Here is an 18,769-nt window from a genome sequence, read left to right on the forward strand (position 1 = left end):
CTGGATATCACTATAAAAGCCACTGCCTACGATTTGTAAAATTCAAACTGTGGTGTAACATAATTAGTTTAAAAGTTAGCAAATATTTGGTAATTAGTCAAATATTCACTTCTATTTTTGGTGCAAATAATGTCTGCCTCTGAGAGCATCTATCTAGCTCAAGAAATAGAATTGCGCTGCATATCATGAGTGATATCAAAAAATTCTGTTAACGATAAAATAAAACACCCCATATAGATAAGAGTGGCTGTTCAAAGCACCCGCACAGCACAAACTCTGCGAAACTTTTATGAACAGTCAACATATTGAATAATCAAACAATTTTTAGTATTTTCCCCAAAATTTTACTATTAGAGCAAGGAGGAGGAGAGAAAGAGAGAAGGCAGGGATGTTAACCAGAAATGCGTCTGGTTGGCTACCCTACTCTGGGGGATGGGAAAGAGGGAATAGAAGAGCGAAAGCTCTACTATGCCATGTCGCGCAAGGTTATTCACTGCGTCGCAATGACATTGAGCCGTCGGAGCGCAAGTGTGGCAGGTGTGACGTCACGCCACGTGATCCGCTACAGAGAGGCGTCGCAGCTGCGCTCGCTCGGAGCCTCGCCGCTGCAATACCATGTGACTAGGCGAGGGTCTAACGGCTGCTTCGCTGGCACTTGGTTGCTGTCTCGCCGTGGATGACGTGCCAGCTGGGCTGTCTGTGCATGCGCTTTAGCGCAAGTGATAGACTGAATCCAATCATCCAGTGGAATCTCGTTGATACGATCTTGACGGGAACCGGAAAATGAAACGTATTATCCAGGAATCGTATCATCGAAAAAACGCGTCAATCGAAAATCGTTGGCCGGGGAAAGAAAAAGAAACGTATTATGCAGAATCGTATCAACGAGATTTCACTGTAGCTAGGTGGCAGGCTGTGAAATCTATAGCTAATTGATAATCAATCAATAATCAATAAATTCCGGGAAATGGTGGGGATGACCTGGTAGTGCTTAGCCTAGCCCAAAAGCCAGGAATAGCTAGGAGCCCATCAGCTCCGCTGTCTCTTTAGCATTGCGCCTCCAGTGCAAGCTACGCTAATTTTTCTTATCTTAGCGTAGTGCTTTTCAAATTATAAAGCTGGCAGGTCTGTAACAGGGCAACCTGCAAAGCTATCTAAATATTCTCCTCTTGTGGCCCGCAAACTTAGAAGTGCAATAATTTTGTGTGAACGGCAACTTTTACTCGACACGTCATAGACTTCAGAATGCCCTCATGCTACATGTTAACATTCGTACAGCTGCTAACTGCAGAGTGTATGTCATGGAAAAGGTGCAAGCCTGATGATGCCAGCCGTTTGGTGCACAGCTGCTCAGCATAACACAAAAGCCCTGTGCCAACCGAGGTCTGTGGAGTTTTTCTTAGGTTACAGAATCGTGTTCTTGCAAAGCATAGCCAAGGTTGGAAGTGAGTAGTCTAGCCAGTCATGGCGAAGGTGCGATGCTAGTGCTGACCATTTCATGATCACAGTGATGAAGCCACTAAGAATCATGCTCAGACTTTTTATTAAAAAGAAAATTGCACAGCTACAGCTAGAGCACAGTCTAAAGGCCATTGTTTCCACAATGTAATGGTTCTTTTTGCTCACTTCTATTCCTTTTTTATACACTGCTCATGAGTGACCAATCCTGGTCATAACGCAGGAGGACTAATGACACAGCGTGAAGTGAAAAACAATTAGAATGGGCTTATTACATTATCCCAGCCCAGAGATGATTTGCTAGAACAAAGTGATCTAATACATGGTTGGCAAAGTTTGCAGGTTGGTCTTCAAGAAAGGGCACAAACCATCCATAAAAAAGACAGTGCGAGGCAGGCACAAATATTATATCTCTTGTTTTCACTGTCTCTAAAATTAATTTATGCAGCCTGCACTCCAGGTCTTACAACAAAACCACCTGCCCCGGAACAAACATACTTTGGAACACTGTGCAGTAATGACTGCACTGAGTTTATTCAGCTATCTGGCAGGAAAAAAATTGATGAACATCAAACAAGAGCCCCATTACTAGACTGGCTGTCAAGCCAGCTTGAGCACGTGAGCATTTGGCAAATGCCATTTTCTTTTTTTTCTCCGTTGAGGCACAGCTGCTGGTGCTTTTTTGATCAGGTCAAGGTTGCATTAAGTGCAAAATGGTAAGCAGCAAATTACAGCCATTTAGCAGCTTCTGCAAGAGACATCATAATACACTAATATGGAGAAAAAAAATCTAAACTGGACACCCACAGTTCAAAAAGCAGATTCACACTCCACTGGGTGAGCCAGTGGCACACCAACGGGGGGGGGGGGGTTGTAACCCCCCCCCCCCCCCCGAGGCCGACTTAACCCCCCCTTTTGTTTAACCCCTTTTCTTTCCTTGCGCATTTGAGTACTGCAACTAAGATGTAAGATGCGCAATCGTCTGCACATTCGAAAAAAGCACATTTTTTGACAATTTCCCGTGAAGAAATTGAAATTAGTGCTGTTTAGATGGTATTGGCAAACTGTCAACCCCCCCCTGGCAGAGATCCTGGGTGCGCTACTGGTGCAAGCAGCCCCGGTGACAACTCACAATACACTACAATGTTTTGAATATTACACATAGCTGCAGTAATGTTTACTGGCGGGCTGGTTGGTGATGCATTTTTCGTACTGTTACAGCACATATACATGCAGGAAAACACAGAGAGACAGGACAGAGTGCAGCAGCATAGGCTTGTGTGTCTTTTCTGCACTGTACATTATGAGGTATTCACGTGAGGGAGAAAGCCGCCTCCACGCTGCAAGGAGTGCACCGTGTGACCACTAAATCCCGCCTTGGTCAGGTGGCACGGCCCCTCAGAGCTACAAATGCTCCCCTACCCAGGGGAGGGAGATGCCTTCGCGCAAGCATCTGCTCGGCGACGGTGCATGACTTTGGTGCTCGTGGGGGAGGGAGAGGAGGCTCGCCAGAAACAGGATGGACGGCCCCACCATTATCCCCGGGAGAAATCCCCCGAGTGAACACTGCTTCAAGAACCATATTCCAACTTGCCCAGCATTCCTTTCTTGATCAGATCATATATTGTTTGCATGTATGCGGCGCACAAGGCATGAGTGAAACAGGCTTGCATTGTTTTATTTTTTGCTGGTAATTTCTCTAACAGAATTATAAGGATTACATTATCGCTTTCACACAAGACATACTGTGAAAGAAAACTGTGAAAGTTGGTGTTAATTCAACAGTTGGACAGGCCTGTCTAATCTGATCGTACGTGCAATGCAAATAGTGTAGTGCATGCGTAAGCCGTGAATGCAGCCCGAAGTACCGAAGTGCAGGAAGACGTGTGTGGTTATCAGAAAGACGTACAAGCACAAATGCAAAGCACTTCGGTGCTTTATGCTGAGTTCACGCCATGAGCTTATACCAACTCACTATCCTAATTCGAATCTGTGCAACAACCACCAAGTGCTATGGAATGTATTATGAGGATGTGTGTAACAGACAAATTCTTGCGTAGTACAATACAATTTGACGAATCACTGGCTGTGCTCGCCACTGCTGTTGTCACTCAAGTGTTGCTTTGCCTCTGGGGCACAAGCTGACCCAATAAACAGTTCTCTTAATCCCGTACGAGGTTTTCAGCACTGGGAGTACACTGAATACAGTCAAGACTGCTGCCACACACCCCATGCCAGTGCATCAACACAAGCAATCTCGGTACGACATCTCTTCTGTGGTCACTGTGACAATGCAGGAAATGTGGGGGATCTTGTTGGAGAGAATGCTATGATGGGTGCCATTTTGGCTCAGGGCCACTTCAGTTTATCGTTGATGTGGCAACGTTCTCCCTTGCACTCCTTTTTGCTTCTATTTGCTCTTGCCTGTACGACATGCATGAGCAACTATTCTTCCGAGCCAGTGTTTGCATTTGTCCCACATGACAAGCAAAGCATAGTTGCATGCACCTGGCCAATAAGCTCAGTCACTAGGACTTCGGGCTATTACCTACAGCTGCTCAACAGGGCCAGGGTTTCATTCCACCTCCAACCAGAAAAGCAAAAGCTTTCTTTCACTCTTGTTTTGCAACTTGTGTTGTATTAAAAAAGACTTTCAGTGTATTTCATGCTAGCTTCATTGGATTGCGGACTCCCAGTCAAAAACTGGTTGGAGAGGAGCAAAGGAGCATTTTATGCTAAAAAATATTACTCAGCTGGACATTCTTTTAGACTAGGAAGTGCGAGGAAGATCGGCACACTGAACAGCCCCGTTGCCATCGTGTGGCTTGTACCCAGTTCGCTCTCTGGCTACGCCCTACCTGCTGGTGCTGCGTTTCTCGCTGCCACTCTATGACCCAAATAAACCCCCTTTACAATTGGTGGAGGTGCGGGGTACGACCGGAAATCTGGAACTTCGCAACCGGACACTACAGCCTGTCTTCATTATGCCGGAAGAAGGACCACCACAACCCGCTGCCTCGGTGCCTACCTTGGTCTGCCCTGGCCCGTTACGTCAACGCGACCCACTCATCTTCAGTGGTACAGAAAATCATGACGTTGAAGACTGGCTCGCTGGATACGACCAGGTGAGCACCCACAACCACTGGGATGACACCCAAAAGCGGAATTACGTATCGTTTTACTTGAGCGGTGTCGCCAGCGTGTGGCACCGAAACCAGGAACGTGATCTCATGACGTGGGTGGCCTTCAAAGCTAGCGTAACGGAGGTATTCGGGCGCCCCGCCGTTCGCAAGCTTCGCGCCGAGCAACGTTTGCGCGGTCGTGCACAACAGAGCGGGGAGACATTTACCAGTTACATAGAAGATGTTGTCGACCTCTGTAACCGCGTTGACGCCGCAATAGCTGATGCTGAGAAGATCAGGCACATCTTAAAGGGCATTGAAGACGACGCCTTCCAGGTGCTGCTGCTGCATCAGCAAAAGACGTCGCCTCGTTCATTCTACACAACTTTGTTCTCCGCCATGGCGCACCTCGTGAACTGCTGAGCGATCGGGGTCGCGTATTCCTCTTGGACGTGCTGCAGGCACTCCTATCGGAATGCCAAATTATTCACCGCACAACTACCGCGTATCACCCACAGATGAATGGCTTAACTGAACGACTCAACAGAACTCTTGGTGACATGCTATCAATGCATGTGGCGTCAGACCATTCCAACTGGGATGCTGTACTTCCCTTTGTCACATACGCATATAACACTGCCTCCCAAGCCACTACCGGATTCTCACCATTCTTTCTGCTATACGGCCGCCAGCCCTCCAGCACCATTGATACGGTTCTCCCGTACCGGCCGGACCCTGCCGACTGCTCACCTGTTGCTACGGTCGCTCAGCACGCCGAGAAATGCCGACAACTTGCTCGTTCGTTGACGTCTGCTCAACAGTGTCGCCAAAAACAGCGTCATGACCTCAAACCACCTCCTCACCCTTTCGCCATCGACTCCCTCGTGTGGCTTTGGGTCCCGCCTATTGCTGCTCCTGGTCGTTCGTCAAAGCTCCTTCCCAAGTACCACGGGCCCTACCGCGTGGTTGCGCAAACATCACCAGTTAATTACGTGGTTGAACCCGTGTTGCCATCTTCCGATCTCAGTCGTCGCGGGTGAGAGACTATACACATTGACCGGCTCAAGCCGTACTACGATCCACTGCACTCTCCCTAGGTCGCCAGGACGGCTACTCTTCCATACCGGGGGGTGATTGTGAGGAAGAAGATCGGCATGCTGAACAGCCCCGTTGCCATCGGGTGGCTCGTACCCAGTTCGCTCTCTGGCTACGCCCTACCTGCTGGTGCTGCGTTTCTCGTTGCCGCTCTACGACCCAAATAAACCCCCTTTACAGAAGCAATAAACTTGGTTACATGAAACCCCCTGGTTCTCCAGACTGTTCGAAGAAATCAGATTGCAAGTAATTTTTCATATGCAAGAACAATCAAAATGACCACAGCCTTTCAGTTGTTAAACTGTTTGCCAGCTCTTTTTGACGTCTTCTACTTGTATGTAATGCACAAAAATGCAACAATAACAAATTCATTTTTGTACAGAGAAGTATTCACCGATATACAGAGCAGAATAATGCTTTTGCAAACATGCAATCCAAGCAAAATTTTGCTGTACATCCCCTGGTTCCCTGAACTAAGGTGGCCAATATTGGAAATTAACAATGAAATACCCTGCAGCCCTCTATGTTTAATTACAGCAGGAATCAGTGTTATAATACTAATGATAGTTGTTCTCTCCAAATCTGGACCTTGGTGTAGTTGATGATCCAGCGATTTGTAGTACCTTGTCGAGCGACCAGAGCAAGCTCACCTTAAACAGCAAATACAAATGCGATCTTGTATGTGCAAAATGACGCTGCAAACCATACGGGAAGCAGCAGCTTCCTTCGTCTCACATTTAGCATCCGAAACCTGTGCTATGTTTCCAACTTGCTGCCTACTGACTAGCATGTTGCAGACCACGTTCCGTTCTATGGCATGCATGGTACACAAGTTACCTTAATACGACTGTGGATGTTCTATGCTGCCCTGATAGTCAGTGTCCCTGCAATCTGCAAACATCATGAACAGACAGTGGTTGACCAGTCTTGCACTTGGCAAATTGCAAGTCTCGTGGCTGATTTCACAAAGCAGTCCACTCGGTGTTGAACAGTGCGAGCTCAGCTCTGCTTCCCGGCCGGCTTCTTGCGGATCGGGTTCTGGCGGCACTCCTGGTGCAGGTTATTGAGGTCGAAGGCGGCCGCCATATTCTCCTCGGTGAAGGCGAACGGCACCAGCTTGCCGCCTTGGGCGTCCGGCCGACGCGCCACCACGCGACCGCCCCTGAAGAGCAGCACCGTGGGCAGCTGGCGGCTCAGCGCGGCCGTGCTGATGTGGTGCTCGTGCGCCAGGTCGGGGAAGCGGGTCACGTCCAGCTTGGCGAAGCGCAGGTTGTCGAGCGCATAGCGCGCCGCCAGCTGGGCGAAGGCCGGTGCCATCTGGACGCAGGCGGGGCTCCACAGGGCGTAGAAGGCGACGAGCCAGGTGACGCGCCGGTCGCCACGCTGCACTTGCTCGCTGAAGCTCTCAGCGTCCATGTACAGAACGGGGTCCGGACCGCCGTACGCCGGCGGCTCGGGTAGCACCAGCAACTGCAGCAGGCACAGTGCGCCGTACACCAGGCCCAGCCGCGGGTCCCAGTAGAAGAAGAGGAGCAGGCCGGCCACCTGTGAACAGGCGCAACCGCTTCATCCACCCAGAACTACCGAAAATAATTCAACGATCGAGGAACAGGTGTAGTCACGATCAAATGTATCAATAACGGAACCTATCGCTCTCTCCAAACGAGTCCCGTTCTGCTGACGTTAAACATGCTGCACCTAAAAATAGTTGCATCTTTTGGAGAAACAATGGTAAAAAAGATAACGAAATCCAATGGGAACTTAACGCAGAGCGTCGCATGGTGTGCTGCTTGCGCACCTCCCGGGGCTTCGTAATATGCCGTGGAATTTTTTAGGAGGCATTGCCGTGGCTGCGCTACTGCACTCAACAGATGCATATCTATCATTCTGCACCAACGCTAGGGGCTTGAAAGCATGATGAACGTGTCCTACCTTGGCATACATACACGCCGTACTCAGATAAGGTAGCAGGCGCACCACGCCCGTCTTGCGCGTTCGGAAGAGCACCACCACGGCCACGAAGGTGAGGATCTCGGTCTCGCGAAAGTCCAGCTGGCAATCGCCGCCCGGGAAAAGCACATCGCAGAACGGCCGCACCAACCGAAGCACGGGGAAACATGCCGCCAGAAGCAGGTTTACCAGGTAGTACGGATTCAGCAGACGCCGCAGCTCGGCACCCGTCACGAGTGCCATGGTTATCGTTCCGTCGTACCTCTCAGCTCACAAGGAATGGCAAATGTGAACGCTGTGGAGACTCGTTTTACCTCTCGGGGCCAAGGACAGTCGACGCGTTTGAGATTTCGACAACGGTAGTACGTCCAAGGAGCTTGCTACGACCGCTGTTCGACCTGCCCAACGACGGGAACCGCGCTGCAAGGGGTACAGGATTGGATTGGATTGGCTAGAAGTTGGTAGCAAAAATTGCCTTGTCTGCACCCTGGCCATGACGTCACTTCGTCGACGGCTAGTGTAACTCTAGCAAGGAGGTTATATTAAACTTCTGGAGTGACAGTCCCAGCCGCCGCCTACGGGAGCGAGTGAAGCCAGCAGCGGCCATATTGCTAGAGGCAAAAGCACACGAGGCCGCGGTTAGCGTGGCTTACCGCGGTGTACTCGGGGCGCTCCCTGTATTTACGGTCCCTTATTGCTGGAAGCCTTGAGAAAAGCTATCGGCGGGACGCCATCGGGAATCGGACCACCTCTCTTGGTTAAATTACGAACGGTCTTTCCCTACGAACTAAAGACGGTTTTCAGCAGCGGCGCACGGGCGCGGCCATGTTTGATCACGTGAGTGCGCCGGCATGACTGGCCTTGGGTTGAAGGCCAGCGAAGGAGCCGTACTGCTGTAGTCGTGGGCGACGGTGCGGCAAGCGGCGTTGTTTCGGGTCCACCGATGGACAGCGGCGGGATCGACAACACAAAGCTCTGGCCCATGGTTCAACGATCATGTAAGTGAACCATTGTTTGTCATTTTAACGTTGTATGTGCTCGCGCCGGAGCGCTCTGGCGCTCGATCATCGTGCATGCGTGTCGCTCATTCGCGCCGAGCGATTCGAGCTCATGGAGGCTTCTTGTGCAGCGTTCACGTCAGTTCGCTAGTTCTTTTTCTTTTTGTGGCTAGTGCGGTGTACTTGAGCTACGCTCTGAGCTGTTTGAAGTGGTTGCCCAGTCTCTCGCGCTTTGCTTGACGGCCTCGAATGTGTATGCTTGAGCGCCGAGTGAAAAATCCGTGTCCGCTGGTGTGTTGACGTCTCGCTCGCTGGTATTTAGCTTCACACATACGTTTAGGTAAACGTTTGCCTCGATACTGGTGCACTGATCTCTGCAGAATTCACCAGTGCGGCGGGCACGCAATAGTTTTGCGTAGTTGACTTCAGAGCGGCAGATTCTGTTTGTTGGATGTACTAATTGAATGCCCCCGAACGGGTGTTGTTTCATAGTAAAACCCCTGTCACACGGGCACGTTCGATCGCAATTGAGCCTCGATCCGAATCCAGTCGGTCGTGATCCGCAAATCGTAATCGAAGTGTCCGATTTCGATCGGAGACCGACGTAAGCAGCTTCTAGCTCAGTGTGACAGAAAACGAGGTACAACGAGAAAGAAAGAGATCCGAAGAAATAACCCTCTAAAAAGGCCGTTTTATTTTTTATGCACGTATAATTTTGAAAATCTGTCTGCTGCGTCGACGCCATGCACGTAGTTCTGAGATTTGCAGACGATCAGAATCGGCGGACGTGGCACGTCGTTTACCTAAAATACTGAATGAAAAAGTAATTTTTCTGAAAATTGATTTGTACGTACCTTTACTACCTATTAGGCACGTTTATTATTTGCTTCGGACTTAGTTACACTTAAAGCGTTAGAGCCCAAATAACACGATTCTGATCCTTGGACTGTGTAGTAGCGATCATTTTCGATTGCGATTGAAAGTCCGAGCCGGATTGAGGCTCGATCGCGATCGAAAGTGGCCATGTGACAGGGGCATAACTTTGGCTAGCTGTAACTCAAGCGTTTTATAAATGAGAGCTCCCGTTTGAACTTTTCGAACTCTTCATAGGAGAGCAACACCAGCTTAGTAATCAAATATGTATTAATTATTGAAACTCCAGAACTATAATTTATAAATCCAAACGATCAGTTTAATATCAGACTGTATCTGTCGTGTTATTTTAGTTATTTCAAACATCTGCAGATGTCTTGAGGAGTAAATAAAAAATCAGCTTTCTTTCATTGCCATTATTTTTTTCATTCCCGCAGTACATACAAATGTTTCTCCCCTATTTCAGTTGTCTACGACTACATGGTCAAGGCAATCGACCAAGATGGGAAGCCTGCACAGGACTACAGGGGGTTTGCAGAGGGCATCAACTTTTTTGACAGTGGCAATGTTGGGAAAGCTTTGTGTCAATCCAAGAATGGCATGTGCAGCATAAAGCTGTGTTCCAAGCTGCAGTGTTGGGTAGGGATAGTCCTTGGTTGGACGCCCATCAACAAAGTGAATAGAACATCAGGGTGATTCATGTAATATTTACAATGATTTGCTTTTATTTGAACGTAAGAATAAAGGAGTCCACATAAATAAAAAGCACGCACATGGGTAACGCATGCAGTTCTTATTGCAAACTGCCACAAATTTGAAAAAAAAAAAAGGCAATAGCACTGTGCCGCCAATGTCTTTTCCATAATCACAAATAATGTCATAATTTCATAGTGTCAAATAATGCCGCAATTTCGCGATGTCAAAAGAGGCTATGAAAATTAAAGTAAATAATATACATATTCAGCATGCGCTTTTGGGGAACCCTGAAAGACACAAGGCAGAAGGAAACAGCTGATTTGTAGTTACCACTTCTTTAATACGCAGCTAATCAAATAATGTCAAACTGGTGAGTTTGAAATTATTTACTTTTATTTCCATGGTTTCTCTTGACATCACGAAATTGTGACATTATTGTATATCACTTTACGATAAACACGCAACCAACGCTTCTAGCGTTGTTTGAAACAATAATTTTGTGCTACAGCGTCAACACAGCTAGCTTTCGCGCACCTGTTGCTGGCCACAAACAACGCCAGGTCTACATTCTGATCACACCGTGCATCCGATACAGCAGCGAAACCAACATATGTAAAATCAGACGCGCAGGCAGGAATTCGTCAAGCTTAACGATTTAAAAACGCGATTCAGATAGCACTTCTCCAATCTTTTCTGCAGGAGTTGTCACCGCGACAACTAGTACGCCTTAATTGGCACCGATCCCGGCGCATATACGCACGTGGCGTGTAATTTCGCTTAAAGATAAACATGACAGATAGCAGGTGACTGTTCCAATACGATATCGCTAATGATTGTGTTCTGCCACGAAAACACCGCACGGTGACCTTAATGTACAGCAAGCGAAAGACGTGAAAAGTTTATACACTATTCTGCAAGCCAAGCGCGTTCGCTTATTCGGTACTATGATCTACCACTTACTCTTGCTGATGTGCCTTAATTGAAGTTCTTTCTCTGTAGGTTCGCTATCCAGCATTGTCGGGTGAGCTTGTTTTTCTCTCCTTGAGGAAATCGGCGCATGGAAAACGGCCTCGGGCACGGGCAGTCTTGATGCAGCTGTGGCGCGTGTATTTCACAGACCGACGTGTTCCACAGCTTAATGTCGCCATCACAGTTTTTGCATCCGACCACAGCACACGTTTTCCCTCTTAATCTCCACATGGAGCAGAATGTTGTTCGACGTTTGACAAACTGCGCTTGTTAAACGCCGCTGGCTACGCTTTCGCGACTGAGCAACGGTAGTTTCGTTTGCGCGCCCAAGGCCAGAGATGTCCAACACGCGCGGCGCTCCGGTGGCGCCATCTGATTTCAGTTGCACAAACCGGCTGCTGCAAATCGTCTATAGCGTGCGTGATGTGAGTCCGTAATGAACATTCATCACTGTTTACATAGGCGCATCTACCGAGGGGGCGATTGCCCCCCCCCCCCCCCCCCTCCCCCTTCCTCATGTGAAAGCGGGCACTTTCGGCTGCACTCTGGAAAGTCAAACAAAACTGCAGTTGCAGCTAAATTTTCTGTCTTAGTAGAGTGGCCACGTCAATGCTTTTCTTCACTACGTATCCCCTGCTTGAGTAGCAAGGATTGTATTTTGTTGCTTCCTCGGGACGCGCTGTAGAGCGCAACGCACGGGTTTGCCCATAGCCTCCTACATAAAAAAAATATAGATGGATATGGTTTGCCATACACGCTGTCACATTGCGGAGAAGGCCTGGCACTGGCCAGTTCCCGGCCTAACAAATTTCCGCTTGCGCTACTTGCACCATGCCCAGTTTTTTGGGACCGCCAAACCGTATTTGAAAACGCTACGGCTTGCTATAATTAAAAATTAACCTGCAGAGAGGTCCGGATGAAGTATTATATATATATATATATATAATCAGCCGTGCCCAACAATTGCTGTGTCTTTTACGACATCAATTCTTGGATTATAAATGCTGGAACTATTGAATCTCCCTCCAGAGATAGTCTACATAGCGATGCATGCAGTCTCAGTCTTACACTATCAAAAATCTAATCAAACCATTTGCAGGTCTAACTGTCGAATTTCATTGTGTAATCACGACTTATCGTCGATATTTTCGTGAACGTGACCTTGGTTGAACGTGCAGAGCCATTTCAATTCCAATGGAACACTGAACAGAAGCTTTTCTAAAGGCACGTGTCGCTTCTGATTTTGTCAATTTCATTTTCAGGCCGTTTCTAAATAAGAGCTACACCATAAGCGCCGACTACGGGGGGGCTCCGGGGCTCGAGCCAGTAGCGCACCCAAGATCTCTGCCATGGGGGTGGGGGTGGGTGGGTTGACAGTTTGCCTTAGTTTGCCAATACCATCTAAACAGCACTAATTTCAAAATTTTCACGGGAAATTGTCAAAAAATGCACTTTTTGCGAGTGTGCAGACGATTGTGCGTCTTACATCTTAGTTGCAGTACTCAAAGGCGCAAGGAAAGAAAAAGGGTTAAACAAAAAGGGGGGGGGGGTTAACTCGGCCTCAGGGGGGGGGGGGGGGGTTGTAACTTAAGAAGACAGGAGAGGCGCCCCGCCCTGACCACTGAAGCGCTGCAGCTGATTTACACCGCGACTAAAGAACTAGTCCTCCTGACGCGACTCAGCTCAGCTCGAAGCACGGGCTGCCAAGTCCTCTGTCGGCGGGGTCACCGGCCGCCCGGCCCATGACGTCACTCTAGAGTACATGCCCATTGGTGGATGCTCGTGTGCATCCGCCTTTGAGGGGCAAATGCCGCTGCCTTCTGAAGTTGTGCACGACTATAGATGGTGAGAGGAGGCGATCGCGGAGGTTTACGGCGGATTTCATATTCGTAGTTGGAAAAATTAGATAAAATGGCCCGGTAGCTTGTAACGCTCGTCAAAATTGCGGCAAAAAAGTGCGGCCCTCACACGAGTCTGTGCGTTGGTTATATCGCATATGAATTGTACTAACATTTACTCACAAATTAAAATGACAAACATCGTCCAATGCACGGACCATGTAAACCTGTAAATATCCCGCTGGGTGACCACGAGCAGTCGCTATCACAACGCTGGCGTTATGCTGAACGCCGGCAGCGGGGGCGAACAGTTCGTACAACCACGTGATTCACCGCCACTCCGAAAATTAGATTCATCGTCATCATCTGCATATATTTATGTCCACTACAGGATGGCTTCTGTCAGCGATCTCCAATTACCCCTGTCTCTTAACTTAGGCTATACGACCTGCAACACTTGGGGCGCGGAAAAACATCCTAAGAAGGAAGACAGCGCGCATGAAGTTAGCAGCCATCCCTGCTCGCCCTTGATCATTGCACCCCCCAATGATTACCAACAATTGGATACAGCACGCGGGCCGCGTAAGCGTGAACCGCACACAGTAATTTGCAGCTGCGGCAGGGCTAGATGAGAAGACGCGTGCTCTCCTCCCCATGCGCGCATTTGATCACGTGACCTCCAACTAACCCGAATATTGAGCGCTGGGAAGATAATGTCCATCAAGTGTTACGGCTCAGTGTTACGGGCTTTTTCTCGCACCCACAGTGTATGTATGGGCCACTCACTCATATGACTTTTGGACTTTATACGGAATATCACGGCGACGACGACAGCGAAAATTTGCCTGGGGTGTCGATACAATTGCTGTCGCAATAAAAGGAGAAATAGAAAACAGGCGTCGAGCTCGCTTCTAACGCGTGGCTGCGGACCTTGCAATGTGCACCGGCTACAAACACAGCATGAGCACCAACGACAAAACCAATAGTGGGCACCTCGCTTATCGGTACTTCGCCAGAACCCGCCTGACGCTGAAAAGGAAGCGTATTTTCCATCGTATAAGCACCAGCGGAAACATAACACGCGCGCGGGGAGACAGCGCACGCGAAGGGATCAGTCATCTTGGATGGCCCAAGCTTGAACTCGGCGCAGATTAACTCCAAAATGAAGCGTGTGACCCACATATGTATGGCAGAGGCAGGAAAAGTAGAAGTTGAGGACCCGTGTGTTCTAGCCGCTAGGCGAAAGAAGACTCCACGCCGCTATCAAGAAGGTTCCTCAGCTCACGTGTTTCCATCAGCGAGGGACATGTACCGCCGGAGGTTCTATGAAGTACTTGACACAGTGCTGTCTTCGTTAAACAACAAGTATCCACTTGATATGTGGCAGCATAAGTCCCACATTGAGCAACTTGCCATAGGGAAGGAAGACGAAGCATATATAACAGTTCTACGGTGACGACCTTGAACCAGAACGCCTGATTTTGCACAGAGATATGCTGATTGACATTTTAAGCCAGCAAAGGTCGGGATCATGGGGACACATTTGGGAACGTCGTGCAAATGTTTACGGGGGGAAAGGCGAACACCTGCGAAACCTTTTGCCGGAAATGGCCAAGCTAAAAAAAAATTGCGTTGGCCATATATACCGATCTTGGGCCTCGATCTCGAGCGCGCCTTCAATAATGTCGCGACTTCACTATCCTCGAACGCATCTCTCTGCTCAACCTCGGCGAGCGCACCTACAACTACGTACGAGACTTTCTATCCAACCGAAGGGCGTTTCTCTCGGAATGGAGATATTCAATGGGAGAAATTCACTCTCGGATGCGCGGGAACCCCAGAAGGCTCTGTCATTTCCCCAATGCTGTTCAATTTGCTCATGGTCGGATTAGCACAGGAACTACAGAAGCTCGACGGCATAGAACACACCATCTATGCCGACGACATTACCATCTGGACCACAACGGGCAGCGACGGACAAATTGAAACCGCTCTGCAAGACGCCATCGATGATGTCGAAAATTATCTCGAAGGCACGGGACTCTGACGTTCCCCCGACAAGTCAGAGCTCCTCCTATACCGCCCCACGCTCCGTGGACGCCCACCACTACGATTTACGCATAAACGTCGCTACAAGGAAATCCAACTGCACATGAGGGATGGTGGAACCATACCCGTGGTCTCCACTATCCGGGTTCTCGGCATGACCATAGAATCCAACGGTGCAAATTCAACGGCTATATCCAAGATCCTCCGACAGACGGCCAATACGTCGCGGCTGCTGAAACGGGTGACCAACCAGCGACAGGGCATGAAGGAAGAAAGCCTTGTTCACTCGTTCGTCATCTGTCACATCACGTACGTCGCCGCCTTCCATAATTGGTACAAAGCCGAAAAGACTAAATTGGACATCATTATACGCGGCGCCTACAAGCTAGCCTTAGGACTGCCAAACAACACCAGCACTGAACTTCTACTCCAATTAGGACTCCATAACACCCTAGACGAATTAATCGAAGCACAGGGTCGGTCTCATCGGGAGCGTCTCACCCTCACAGAAACGGGTCAGCACATTCTAACTAAACTCGGCATCACCTACTACCGTCAACATGGAGACAAATACCCAATTCCACGCGACGTACAGACTTGGCTACATGCCGACCCTATCCCCAAAAACATGCACCCAGACTACAATAAAGAACGTCGGAAGGCAAGGGCTGCCTCCCTCATTAAAGCCTATGGCGACACCACGGGCGTCACCTTCGTCGACGCAGCTGAATATCAAGACGGGCACCGTTTCGCCGCGGCTACCACAGTAGGCGGCTCGCTTAAACATGCCGCCAGCATCGTAACCCAAAACGCCGAGACGGCCGAGGAAGTGGCCATCGCCCTGGTCATCCTCGATCCGGACTGCCACACCATCGTGAGCGATTCCCGCACGGCAATCAGCAATTACATCAAAGGTCGTATTTCAAAACAAGCGCTACGCATCCTACACCATGCCCCTCACTCACTTGAAAAGCAAATCACTCTCGTCTGGTTCCCAGCGCACGCCGGCGACGTTCATCCGCACCTCCCCAACCTCAACGAGGTCGCTCACTCCGTAGCACGAGGCCTTGTCAACCGTGTCGGAGACAGCGCAGGTGCACCCGCGGAACGCGATCGCCTCACCAGCTATAACGACCTTACGAAATCATTCTATCTCAACAGAAGAACATTCCCGATTCCTCATCACAAGCTAAACAGAGCACAGGCAACCACCCTTCGCCTGTTACAAACACGTACCCCTCACTAACAAGTTACCACAGGATCTACCCAGACACCTACCCTAGTAACATTTGCAAGATATGTAAGACTGAGGCAGCATCGCTTCCCCACATGCTATGTGAATGTAAAGACCAATATCCGACAAATAATACCGTGACCCTCTCGTCGAGATGGCACGCCGCCCTGCGCAGCTCCCACCTCGACGACCAATTCTGGGCTACCCAGCAAGCCTGCGAGGCGGCGAAGAGGCAAGACCTCGATGTCCCCACGTGGGAGGCCTAGGCCCAGCCAACTAAACTGCTGGTTTAAATAAAAGTTTTCTCCTCCTCCTCCTGGCCATACCGGTCTCATCGACCACATCCGAGAGGTCCTTGCCTTCGGCGACTGAAAATGTACTTGCCGTCGACGACTGGACAAGCCCGTTTGAACCATCTGGCAATTTTTTCACGCCCACAAAGAACTCTCCCGCAAAATCAATTCGAACAAGATTGCCGACGACCTCATTTCCAGATCAAGTGCCCGAACGTACACTTTTTCAATGATGGTGAAATCATCGCATCAGACAACGAACTGATGTATTTAAAAGGAGAGAGCTGCCCCCCCCCCCCCCCCCCCCCCTACCCCCCGCGGGAAAATGAAAACTTTCCGCCTATGAGCTACACTATTACTTGTTTCCCGGCAAGAGCAGGGACAGCAGATATTTTATATTTTGAAGAAATGAAAGCCACTTTTTGGTGACGTGTATACCGTTATTTTGAACTGTGTAGGTTCCTTATATGCGCGAAAAGCAGTTACTGAATACTCACTTTCTCCAAATTGTTATGCTTTATACACGAACACGACATTTAGTTGTTTCCCCCCGGTATCCTCGGTAAATTATGCGCGCCACAGTGTTTATATTTATTCGAAGTACGAAGCAATGTTCTGAGTGACGAGCGATATATGTTTATTATGTGTAGAATCATTACAGCCTTTGTAGAAAGTTACTCATTGAAGTGTTCCAGGGTGTCATACTGCCGCTAGTCGAAATTGTCTCCCAGACTCCTAAAACAACTGCACGACATGAAGACTTGAAATTCCATGACAATAGGGGAAATTTTAAGCGCAATGCGTTTCGAAACTCACTTTCCTGCTTAAATGCAAGTGTTACAGATACTTACTAAACCCTCGTTTTCCCATGTGTTTTCATGCATCATTCAAGATTCGTAGTTTTTTTTCTCCGGTGTCCTCGGTGAGCTAAACTAGGCATGTTGTTTATATCTGGGGAAAACTACAACTGAAGTCGAATTTTGCGAACATAGGGGGAACTACACGCCATGTTTATGTGCGATGGTAAGTGCGTGTTGATCAAATACAGCTTTAAAAAAACTGTAAGCAAGTATTCGAAAGTAGCAAGCTGCTGTTATTAGCTAGGTTTTCCAATGTCGGGAGGGTAAATGCTAGGGGGTCTTCGAAGTCGCACGGTGCATTCATCTCCAACTTCCCCTTCCCCTGACGCTGCGCCATGCAGGGGAAGGGTTAGCGAAATTAGTTGGCAGAAATGAGCGCAATTTTCTTCAATAAACCACTATTACTACAACTACTACCGCGCAATCCGCGTAAGGCTTTGCCGTGTTAAATTGTGTCGCGGGCATTTCTGAAGCGATGTTTGTCAAATAACTTTGCTCGCCGACAGGGATAAATACGTCAGCACTCGGCCTTCTCAGGACGTACAACAGTCCTTTTCAGACGACGCGAGCTCATGCTACAAGTGACACGGTACACCCGGCGTCATTTTTACGCGTATGGCGTAGCTTTGACTTATTGAGGTGTCGCACTGCCACCGGAAAGCATGCCACAATCAGTTAAACACTGTTGCAACAGCGCATAACCTAGGAACACGACGAACATACTTTGTGCTCTGCAACGCCGGCTATACGGGGCTTCTGGTGTCTAGCAAGATGGCGGCGGCCGGCTTCCCTTTTAGAGAGCCACCTCCACACTTCAGAAGCTTAAGTATACAACCCCCTTGCACTCTAAGCAAGCCACGTAAAGTCACGAACCTTTGACCCATCTCCCTAATGTCATGCGCCGGGAAACTCATTGAAAAGGTTGTGCAGGTCCGGCTCTTGAACCACATAGAACTAAACATGTTCACATGTTTCAACGTAAGATAGGAGCCGATGGTGAGCTTCAAATTTGAGATTGTGCCCGGAAGACAGCAACATTCCGGGTGTTCGTCACGTGTTTTAAGATATGTGGATTTCTTTCTTTTTTCATATTTTCTCAAAATAAATGTCACTTGAGAGTCCGCGCCTGTCGTGTGTGTGTTTTCTTCTTCGTCCGAATTGTGTGAGCGCTGCACAGAAATATACCATGAACATGTCCCCCCCCCCCCCCCACATGTTCGGTTTCCGACCGCACGTGTCGGCGCAGGAAGTTTTTCTACTACTAAAGTAGGAGGTCTTGCACCCCAACAGAGGGTCGGACGATAAATTTGAATTGTCATTAGATATAAAAAATG

The 18,769-nt window shown here is 48.9% G+C and overlaps 1 protein-coding gene across 2 annotated transcripts; it reads right to left on the bottom strand.

The window, feature by feature from the left end:
* Nucleotides 1-1,526: 1,526 nt before the first annotated feature.
* Nucleotides 1,527-8,050, bottom strand: LOC119445297 (thioredoxin-related transmembrane protein 2 homolog). 2 transcript variants are annotated; one of them, XR_007465859.1, is made up of 3 exons: nucleotides 7,608-8,050; nucleotides 5,867-7,220; nucleotides 1,527-4,228 (listed from the first exon to the last, which is right to left on the bottom strand). XR_007465859.1 is itself a non-coding variant. In XM_037709611.2 (2 exons), the coding sequence occupies exons 1-2, from the start codon at nucleotides 7,866-7,868 to the stop codon at nucleotides 6,675-6,677; spliced, it is 807 nt and encodes a 268-aa protein (XP_037565539.1). In that variant the 5' UTR covers nucleotides 7,869-8,050; the 3' UTR covers nucleotides 1,527-6,674. The 2 variants fall into 2 exon arrangements, 1 of the variants encoding a protein (XP_037565539.1); XM_037709611.2 differs by having other exon boundaries at nucleotides 1,527-7,220.
* Nucleotides 8,051-18,769: the final 10,719 nt, after the last annotated feature.

Source organism: Dermacentor silvarum, chromosome 3 (assembly GCF_013339745.2).
Source record: "Dermacentor silvarum isolate Dsil-2018 chromosome 3, BIME_Dsil_1.4, whole genome shotgun sequence".
Classification (NCBI taxonomy): Eukaryota; Metazoa; Arthropoda; class Arachnida; order Ixodida; family Ixodidae; genus Dermacentor; species Dermacentor silvarum.